The sequence below is a fragment of the Dreissena polymorpha genome, chromosome 16 (assembly GCF_020536995.1).
Source record: "Dreissena polymorpha isolate Duluth1 chromosome 16, UMN_Dpol_1.0, whole genome shotgun sequence".
Taxonomy (NCBI): domain Eukaryota; kingdom Metazoa; phylum Mollusca; class Bivalvia; order Myida; family Dreissenidae; genus Dreissena; species Dreissena polymorpha.
In genome coordinates, this window is record NC_068370.1 from 45,034,008 (window position 1) to 45,045,409 (window position 11,402).

Here is an 11,402-nt window from a genome sequence, read left to right on the forward strand (position 1 = left end):
TTAATGAAATCCAAGACATCTTGACGGGAAATAATGAGATCTTCAAAGATGGGGCAATCTGGCTCTTGGGAATGTAGGTTGTGCATATGCGTACTTGGTGTAGTTAAAGTAGATTGAGATTGGAAGAATGAATTAAGAATATTTGCTTTATCAAGAGGTGACTGATATATGGTACCATTATGAATTAAGGGAGGCAAATCGTTTTGTGTGGTGTTTTTATTTGTGATTTTTTTTATTATTTTCCAGAAGTCGGATGATGAGTGTTGATTTTCACGTATAAGTTTAGCGAGATTTTCAAAGTGCACTTTTTTCGCTGATCTGACAAGGTTGTTAACAATATTACGTTGTTGGCGAAAGATGTGCCAGTGTCGGTCTAAATTGGTAACCTTGGCTTTTTTGTATGCTCGTTTGCGGCGTCGGAATTTCTTACGAATATTAGTATGTAGCCATGGAGAATCGGCAGTTCTTATTGTAACTATTTTGTTCGGGATTGTAACTTCGCAGAGACTGATAAGTTGACGTGTGAAATTTGAAGTATATATGTCAATATTATTATCACAACAACTGTTCCAATCGAAATTCTGCACAAGTTGTCATAGATTAGTGTAGTCCCCATCTTTATATCGCCATATTTTACGTTTAAAATTAGATCCAGCTATTCTATTGAAGTTTATGACGCAGTAGACTGGGCAATGAAATCGAAGTTGCTGGTTAAGAAAGGGTTCTCCAACGCCGCTTTTTAGCACTTTTAAGGAAGATGTTACTATAAAAAGGTCAAGAATGGAATTCGAGGTTTCAGTAAAATGAGTGGGTTCTTTAATAATCTGTGTGAGATTATACTGTAAAAGAAGGGAGTCCATTTTGATCCTGCACTGTGGTTTATTCATGTCAAGATTAAAATCACCTGTAATAACAATGTTCTCAATACCAGTGTCAACGGCTAGTGAGATCGAATCGTTTATGCATTCTAATAGATAAAGAGAAGAGTTTGGTGGTCTGTAGAAAGAGCCAGATAAAAGACGCCTTCTCTTTATACGTAGTTCGACCCATAGCCATTCTAGATCATCATTTTGTAGGTCAGGTCGCTCAATGGCAAAGAGATCGGATTTTACGTATACTAGAATACCTCCATGGGGATCGTTTCTTCTATCCCGTCTGAACGGCTTATGATAAGAAGGGAAAAGTAGGTCGTCAGTGTCAACTGTTGAGCTAAGCCAAGTTTCAGTAAACACTATAATATCAACATTGTTGAGATCGGTATACAGAATATCTTTCTTGGCGAGGAAGCTCTGAACGTTGTAATGAACAATTTTTAGATTATGGGCAAATGCATCATTCATTGAAGATGAGAAAGATGTACCCGAAGAAGAGGATGACATATCAAGGGAGCTGTCGGGTCCAGGATTTGGATGGACATCGCCTCCTCTAAGAAGAAGGATTGCCAGCCAGCAAACTAACTCGAACATATTCATTTGTTGAAGCCCTTTACTTTTCATAGTACGTGAGTGGAACAAACCTATCCTCATCTTGTACACTCCTATGTCAGTGTACATCATGTAATGCTGAGTGCAAGAAATAATTGGATGAGGAAAAGGCTATCGTGCGCCCGGCCCGCAAGAAGTGAAAGAAGGAAAAAGGAAAAATGAGAAGAGAAGAATAACAAAAATAAACAAAATATTTGGTCATGTTGATGTTATAAAGAGATGTTAAAACGTCATTAAATTTTGATAAATTTATATGTTGGGTTGTATAATGATACTGAAAGTGGAGTTTATATTGAATGATCGCGTAGTAACATAATAGTACAAGGATCTACGCAACATGGGCTTAGTACTTGGGCAAACCGAAAAATGACAAGCTTTTTACAAAGCTTGAATTATATGTTACTGCGGCGTGTTAACGGGATAGTCTGTGTTTGTACAATGTGCACGATTTCCGCAAGCTGAAAGAATACATGTGCACTAAGTGTGTGGCGAAAGATTGTAGATTACTATTTAGGCACAAGTTAGGAGTGAGTGATCGTGTTAATTGTGTTTTTTTCTTAATGCGAGTTTACAAGTAACTTCAGGTGAATTTGATATTGAAAAGTGCATCTTATTGGGTGATTTTTTATGAAATGTGTGCAGTTGCATTTACAAAATAAAATAGAAAAGGATGTGTGTATTCACCAAAGTGTAAATATTAATTTTCCGAGCTTGTGGATTTATTTATTCGTGGATTGATTACCAGTTGATGTGGGCTTAATTGCAAACATTTAAGATACATTGATATAAAATGGAAGAAGTTCTATATACGAGCTGAACACATTAAAAAATAATTAATTAATGCATCGTCAGATTTCTCCATAAATATAATTGATATCTAGATTTTATTTATTATTCTCGAATATTAATAAGAGTTCATTCGTGGTTATACCTTTTTACACTAAATGCACTTCATTTTCCGTATTATGATGTTTGAAATGTTATTTAAAACATAAATTTCGTCCCTGTCGACGAAGTGTCGGACATATAGAGTGATAATTAATGAACATGCTAAAATTACAATTTAATAATTTTTTGAAGAACGATAATGTTAAAGTGAATTATCACTTTAATTATTGTTACACACGATTCCTGTGCTATCGTTGAACATAATTGACTTCAATTGCGACGTTTTTTATATTTAAGAAATTGATTTGGATTCAAAAAAATATATTCTTAGTAACATTCAGAAAAGCACCAGGACACAGTAAATGGAATTTCTATAAAAAATATTAATTTATAAAATTATTTTTACATACAACATAATGTAGATAATATGAAGGTACTTGAGTTCCATTCAAAAATTCACACTAAACGAGCAGTAAAAATAACATTCGAATTGTTTTAATGTTTAAGGAAAAATATGAGGTTAAAATCTACAAGTAATATGTATCGCGTGTACACTTGTAATGCTTGTGTCAATTTTTAACAGATACGCGATACAGTTCTGTCAATTGTGGCATGCGCGAAAAAAAGAATTAAGCGTTTCTTAAATACAAAGAAAATTATGGCTTCAAAACATCGTCAAAACCTTTGGTAAAAATAAGACATGTTAACGTTATAAACATGTTCATTTATGATGTAATACGGTGTAAGCTATGTAGTTTAATGTTGTGGTATTTTATTAAAGGGATTGTTTCCTGACTTAAGACGCATACATGATATGCTTGCATGTATACAAATGCTCTGATAGTCTTCATTGGGTTGTCAAAATCATGCCAACTTTTACACCCAAGACTGTAAGGAAACTTGCCAGATTTTTCGTTAAAAAGGTCCCTTCTTAGCAAAAATCCAGTTTATGCGGTAAGTGTCGTCCCTAATCTGGGACGAAACTTTCCGCTCATGCATTAAATCTCATTTTCACAGAGCAAGGCCTTACAATGTCAGTATGCATCATGTGGACCCGTGATTTTCATTATAAGAGATGCATAATGCGAACATTAGTATTAAAGTATATGCGCATAGGGTTGCTCCAGAAACGGAGATACCACGTCCGTATTTAAGTCATACACGGTTCCGCTGTTAAATAAGTGGACATGGTAGATCCTGACCAGACTGGTCTGGAGCTACGCTAGTCGAATAGTTTCGCATGACGCGGTCCATATGAAATACATAATACTATTGTATGTTGTTTACGCTCGTACAAATGTATTAATGTCTGTGTGTGTTTGATAGTCATTATTAAAGTATTAATTGTAAATATATTGTATCATCGTTGTACATGTCGATATGCATGAAATAAAGCGTGATTCGTGATTCGTGATTGTTGAGTTGTAAAACTGCGTTATAAACAGAAGGCATTGTTTCTATACATCGTACTGGCTTATATATGTGTATACGTGTTTTTGAATAGATTTCGCTTTTGAAAGCGTTGACTGTGTTTATGTTATAATAAAAATTATCTCATATCCAAAATTAGGAATTGATGTTATACATGCGTCGATACATTGCCTTTGACATTATAATTTGTTTGTGTAACTTATCCTAGCATAGATGTCGGTTAGAAATAGCTACTTGACTCTTTATCTTTGGACTTAATGCAATTAACAGGTGCTATGCTGAAATCACTGTTTAGTTTAGTATACGAGTAATTATTAACTTGCCGAACCATATTCTATGTCATTTTTTTTATATCCTAAACCAGATTATTACCAAAAGTGTGCTTTTCATTACCTTGCAAAACCGTGTTCAAAATAGAACTGAGAAAAAAAAATTGTTTATGCGTATTCCTGATGAATTAGTTTTTTATTTTCGTTGTAGAATTCCTCCTTATTAAAATGTCATAAAAATATATTTATCAATATAAATAAGAACATTCCCGTTTAGTTATTCAAGTAAGTGTATTTAGAACATCAACGCATCAATATAATTGTGTTATGCGAGTAACGTGTGAATCGTTCAAAACACTATATTTTCAAATAAATGTAAACGCAAGACCATGATGTTTTGAGCATTCCTATCTATGATTATCAATGTTTACAACCCCAAGGCAAAACTATAAATTTAAACAACTTTGTATATGTCCAATCACATAAATTAATGGATGTAAAACATCCGAAATTGCTTGTCAATAACTGACGTGAGTAATTTTACGTCCAGTGTTTACTTACCAGTGACGTCGCGGAAACGTTTAAAATGAGTCACCACCAATTGTCCACCAATTATTAACATGTTTTGGTAAATTGATGCGTTGTGATTCATAACCATGAAGTTCTTAGGGAAATCCGTTAGTGTGACGTCATTTTATTCGAAACGGATTCTAAAGAAGGATTTGTTGTGGGAACGTATAAATACGGGAACGATGATCAAGCGGAATCAGACACCAATAGCGCATTGAAAATACAGCAAAACAAACTCTGAAAACACGGTCAAATTAATTGGATATAATCTTTTCTTCTGTATATATTCATCACTCGACTGAAAAAGGTAAGTAAAGTTATTAAATTGTATGAAATTTTAAACAGGGCTTCCTTCAGGTCAGTAAGACGAGTCATCTCTTCTTAATCAGGGTTGTTCTGTCGACATTCCTTAATTGCTCCAGCAAGTAAAGCATGCATGTAACCGTAACAAGTATTGTAGATGTTTCTGGATTCATATAGAAATACTCAAATGTAATAATAAAAATGCAGAAACAAATCGCGAAGTGAACAGTATAAAAACGCCGAAATCGGGTTTCTCTATGAAATTTCTTGTTACCGATTTAATATATAGCATTATTACTCTATGGTATGAAAACTTAAATGTCAATCCTTTGGAACAGATCGCGTACGAGTCATTAAACGTGCATACACATTGTACTTTGTTGTTTGTAATTCACTGTTCATTTTTCATTTTCAGCCGACATATTAACATCGTCATTTACATCATGCAGCAGACAATATTTTTAGCCGTGTTCCTAGCTTTGTGTGCCCTTGCAATGAGTCAGGGCCAGCTCCGTATGATGCCCTGGAATCCACTCCCGCCACCTATGGTCCCTGGGATCAATCTGCCCCTGATACCCATTATTCCCTCACCGTGGCATCGAGGCGGTGCGTGGACAAGTAACACAGTTTTCGGTAAGGCGATCTCAATGTCGATTTTTTGTGCATTACGCATCAATTTTTTTAACAAAAAACAGGCATAGTACAAAAGTAATTCGGATGTATTTTGCTATTTGAAGTTATTTGAAAAAATTACCATTTACAGGTGTGTTTACATCAATTAACGTATAATTGTGATTACTAAAAAGTCACGTGAACCTGCAACCTGAATAAGACAGTCAATCATATGACGTAAACGTTTCCTTTGTCGATACTTGAATAAAAACTCTAAATAATGGTCACATATAAAAATATTCCTTTCTTCAGGGAGCCCATTGTTTCCGGGAGGAACGGCCAGTGGTCAGATGTGGTCAGCAAGTCCGTTCTGGGGTCAGCAGTGGAACACTTTTGGTCAGAACGGGCAGCGGCCAATTAGCATTCAGAACGGTCAATGGTTGTCAAGCGGTCAAAACGGCTTAAATAGCCAATGGCCAGTAAATGGTCAAAATGGACAATTTTTACCAAATGGACTGAATGGACAATTGTCCCTTAATGGACAGAATGGACAATTTTCACCAAATGGACTAAATGGACAACTGATGGACCAGTCGCAAGTTCTTCCTAATTCGTGGACAATTAATGGTCAACCAAGCAACACCTTTGCAACAACTGATACCTTTGTAAGTGATATGTATAAACAATTATGTATATTATGCTAGTTTAAATATTATTCAATAATTGCATTTAATGTTATTCAGAGTTAAGATCAATAAACAAATATGCTTCAAGATTGGTTTTCGAATAATGCGATAATTGATTTTGAAAAACATGAATGCCGATTATCAACAGTTATTTTTTATACTTATTACAGGGCTCGGGAATGTCGCCAGCAAACAGCGACCCATGGGGAATGTACAAACAACTTGCCATGGATTCATCGCTCGGGACCCAGTCCGCTTCCAGAAATCAGGGCGCGTTGAACCAGCAGACGGGTGTTGACAACGGTTTCCTTTCCGGTTCCGGCCAGACTGGTTGGACACCTATTGACGGGTTCCGGAGTGCGAACCAAAACTTTAATAATGGATTTACGTCACCAACCGCAGGTTCCGCAACTAATTTCGGATAAAACCTTCCACCGCGGACAGGTTAAATAAAACATGTCTGCGTTTGCTCACATGTATTTGTGCATACTGAAAGAAAGAATTTGATTTGTATTGAATATATAATTCCCTAGAATAGAACGTGATTTATCTATATTTTTTCCTCACACTGATATATTGTATCTTTACGTGTACACTATTATTGTTATACCGTACTTATTACATTTTAACCTTATCCAAAACCCTTTTGCTTACTTTGTTAGTCTTTCTACGTGCATTTTTAACTATCTGTTTGTATATTGTTGTTTACCATTGAAATATTCACACTATTTATATAATATTGGATGTAAATAAAACATTAATTTATTTACCTAATTTAATATTATTTGTGTGTTCTATACAAAAAACTTGGCCGTGCCGTTAATGTGCTTTAATTTCACCAAGTTTCATAGACGTATTAGTATTTTATCGTCTGCTATGAAAGATTATCGTTTTAAAACTTACGTGCATTACAAAGAATTGATATATTGGTGTGTGTTGATTACATGTGACAGCAGAATTTAAAGTTGAAACTTCCACCTAACAATGTTTTACATCAAGTAATGTATACAGCATGCTAATTGGGTAGACAACGTAGAAAGATGTGATATTTTTTAAACATTTTATTAACCAATTTATGCCTACCGTCTAGAAAAAAAGGCATTGACAAACAGCGTAGACCAAGACGAGAGGCCACTTCATGCGGCGTCTCACCAGGGTCTGCGCTGTTTTCTTAAGGAATTTTTGTAAGAAATATTCTAAATATAAAAATAAATATACTAGACATCCCTTATTTTGGAAATAAATTAAGAAGGATTGGAGAGTCCACTAGGCATAAATGGGTTAAGCACTTTATTTGTTTTGAGCTCAAGAAAAATGGCAGGGGTGCTTCCATTTGTATCCTCCATTCCATTTAATATTTATGCCCCAGCATTAAAAAATGTGTACCTGTTCCACCTTTTTGTCCTTTTTCATTTGTCAATTTTCATGTTTTCTCGCCAATCGGCTTTTTATTGACTATTGATGGCTTTATAGAGTAACGCACAGTATTCATTGGTATTAGCATCTAACTATTTTTATAAGGAACATTCCGCATGAAATAAAGGTACTTCAAAGAAATCAGGAAAAGAAAAGTCACAAACAAAAGTGAAGGTTATCATATGATGAGTTTACTGAAGAAGGTCGCCCTGTTCAATTTCAACAATCCCACCCTTTTCCATATGAAGTCCAACTAAATCCTCAAACTGATAGCAAGCATTGAGCTCAAAATATTACCCATTTCATCTCGCCCTGAGAGCTTGTTTTAAAAGTAACATTTATCAGTCAAAGTTTACTACAACTATTAAATCACTCATCACATGCTGGAATATAAAATATAGAAAAACTTAAAGAGTATTTGAGAATTTTTAGAAGACAATCAGTTGTCATTTCATTTTCTGTGAATCGGAGATGTGTGTCGGCACTTAAATGTCACATTTAGTGTAAAGCATTGATATGCCGATATGTACCATATATGAAGTACACTCTACGTATAATTAGTGTACTGAAGTGGACATAACGGTCATCGGCTAAGGTCGTAAGAAATAGTAACGGACATGAAAGTATAACCAAGACAGACAGAGATTGTAAATGGAATTACAACGTAAAAGTTAGCATGCGGTAATGATGTTAATATACAAACAAAATTACCAAATAGTTATTGCATGTCCGGGCAGAAAAAAGAAAAAATGGGCACATGGAATGAAATACAAACTATGACAGACTGCAATTTATTTTATAAACCATATATTGAACAAATACAGGCAAGCTAACCGTATAGATGCGACGGGTTTAGAGAACCTACTGATGAGGTACAAAGGCGAATAGATGCCAAATACAAAGGCAATGTAGAGCACTGGTGAGCTTAAATCGATCACATAGGGTTTTGAAATGTATCTATTGTATTTTGAAGATTTAAGGAAATCCTGCAAAAACCCGTCCTCCAGTGTTTAACAAAATGTCAAATAAATGACAGGGACTATTTTATGTGGCCAAACAATCATATTATGTCCATATCAAGCATCCACTGGACAGACTTATTTTAGATATTATAAACATTTCATTTATAATTGTATATATATATCTTGCTATTGATTTTTTTAAAGATTGTTTGGGGAACATTTCATATATATATATATATATATATATATATATATATATATATATATATATATATATATATATATAGTTAGTTAGATGTCGTTAAATTGTTATAGTCTGCATATTGTCCAAGAACATTTTCTATGTTTATTCTTTAAAAATCTGATTTAAAATTTCTACATTGTTTTATTATGTTTACATTATGTTTCAACCAGAAATGTTTATTCTTTAAAAATCTGATTTAAAATTTCTACATTGTTTTATTATGTTTACATTATGTTTCAACCAGAAATGTTTATTTTTTTTAAATCTGATTTAAAATTTCTGCATTGTTTTATTAGGTTTACATTATGTTTCAACCAGAAACGTTCTTGTATAAATCTATTTCAAAAGAATGCGTGCTATGAATGAGAAAGTTATAATCATGGTGGTCATTCCCTTGATTTGCCAGGCCATTGTGTGATGAAATGAGAAGACGACACACAACCACTCCGCCAGTCAGGTATTTTATTGGCTTCTATGAACAGCTCATCAATGGGGAGAACGTCCACTCTTTCCCACAGACCAACCAATTGTTCTCGTGGCGGTTTCAATGGCGACTTTGCTTAAGCGTGCCTTGGGACAGTTTGCTCAGACCAAATCAAGCCAGCTTTCGTCGTTTGATGGTTGCTGCTGTCGTGTGCGGAATAACTCGTTGGTCTTGCGCTCTTTGTAGGAGATGCAGAGCAGTCGTCTAAGACGTGTTGATCGAAGGCATTATGCGTTGTTAATTTAATCAAAACCATCGGTATAATATTCATGCGAGTTTTTATTTTGTCTGAATAGCTTATATTTTAGTTTGGACTGTAAATAAACATCAGAAGATTTTTTTAGTGGGCATCGTGTTCAATAACGCAAGCTAATGCACTGAATAGAAGTATCCAGGAATTAACTGGCTTTTGCTATAACCAACACATCTGTTGATAAAAGCAATGCTTACCTAGAAATATTCCCTTACAAATCACATGCCGTATCAATTGTTTTTATGTAAGTGAAATAATTATCTGGATAAAATTGACCAGCATTCTTTGTACCGAGGTTTTGATGGGTTTCTTAATTCCAAATTATACAGAAATACGTTTTTATATTATGTGTTCTTATGTTATTTTCAATCCATTTTAAGTACTCTAAACAAAGAAATACGAGGTTTAATTAACGAACTAATTGTTTTTTTTTCCAACTAGTAATCAAAGAAATAAAACATTGTTACAAAACGGCTATTGTTAATTGAAAACTGTAAAGAACATTAAAGAAAACAAGAAACATTAAAATCCAAGTAGTTTACAAAATGTATGTCGCCTGCTACATGTACTTGTCATCGCAAAATTAAATTACAACAACATTACGGGATCGTAATGATTCACTCATATGTTGATAATAAAACAATAATTCCCTTTTTAATATTCCTCAGCATGTTCGTTGAAGTGTAATATTGTTTTGCTTGACGAACGTATATATTTTTAAACTATATTTGATATCATCATAACTAATACAAAATCATTAATTTAATAGAATGCCAAAAAATATTTAAAACTAATATTTATTTACTAATCAGCACGTAGTGGACCCATATCGTTTGTTTCACACAATTCCTTAAACTAGCACATGTTCACACTTCATATTCTTTTTATTTTACATTGTATGCACAGAAAGAGAACCCTGCGTTGTGTGAAATGGGTGCTATGCCATGTGCGGCCAGTGCAGCCCCCGACCACTTTGCGCATGAAAGAAGTGTGATTATTAGCTACCCTGTCTGCTTAAAAGTCGCGCATGGTCTCGTATGCGGACAGTTTTCCTCATCCTGCTATACGAATGTAGATGAATTTATTGAGACACACCATTCCAATATGGTCTAAGAACCATTTTTTCTAGACGCGACTGATATGTGCAAAGAGGAAGTGTAAATATATGGGCGTTGAAGACGTTAATTTGCCTGAAATAAAGCGACAATGCTTAATTATCGAACTGATCTGTTTGTTTGTACAATTATGGTACATGTATCATATTTTACTTGATTGTTAACATGTTTAACTGTTTTTTACGGACTGGATTGCTTCTTTACATGTTACAGGATATAGGTATACAGATTTTTAAAACTCTTTCGCTAATGATTGCGTCATATTTCAAGTATTGTTTAATCGCGAAAACTCGACATAATTTTTTTTAGTTAACCATGAATTATTTTTTATAAAACACCAAAACAAAACTGATTCATTTTTATGCAGCATTGACCTGCTATTATGTGTTTATATAAGAATAGGTATGAAGATTGGGTCACACTTAGCATCAATATGTATGACAGATGTATGACAGATATCCATTTAAATAAAACAGTAAGCAATTTATTTAAAACGATCGTTGATGCTTTTACTTTGACCTCACTATTTGTAACTGATAGTTTACAGAAGAAAGCGGTTCGAAAAAGTATCTGGACTCACTCTGAAATATGAGTTTTTGTTTATTAAATGCTGACTCGTATTCTATGTCAAGTGTTCTCTCCTTGGTCAGATCATTACCAAAGCGGTGCAATTCATTATCTTGTA

At 34.1% G+C, this 11,402-nt stretch overlaps 1 protein-coding gene across 1 annotated transcript; it reads left to right on the plus strand.

The window, feature by feature from the left end:
• Positions 1-5,366: 5,366 nt before the first annotated feature.
• On the plus strand, positions 5,367-6,893 carry LOC127861369 (uncharacterized). Its single transcript, XM_052399766.1, has 3 exons — positions 5,367-5,578; positions 5,870-6,222; positions 6,414-6,893. Exons 1-3 carry the CDS (start codon positions 5,389-5,391, stop codon positions 6,666-6,668), a joined length of 798 nt encoding a protein of 265 aa, XP_052255726.1. The 5' UTR covers positions 5,367-5,388; the 3' UTR covers positions 6,669-6,893.
• Positions 6,894-11,402: the final 4,509 nt, after the last annotated feature.

Bases quoted from the DNA above. Each gene is read 5' to 3' on its own strand.
- LOC127861369 (XM_052399766.1), top strand. From the start codon at position 5,389: ATGCAGCAGACAATATTTTTAGCCGTGTTCCTAGCTTTGTGTGCCCTT. The intron at 5,579-5,869 runs GTAAGGCGATCT...TCCTTTCTTCAG, and splicing joins GACAAGTAACACAGTTTTCG to GGAGCCCATTGTTTCCGGGA. The intron at 6,223-6,413 runs GTAAGTGATATG...TACTTATTACAG, and splicing joins TTGCAACAACTGATACCTTT to GGCTCGGGAATGTCGCCAGC.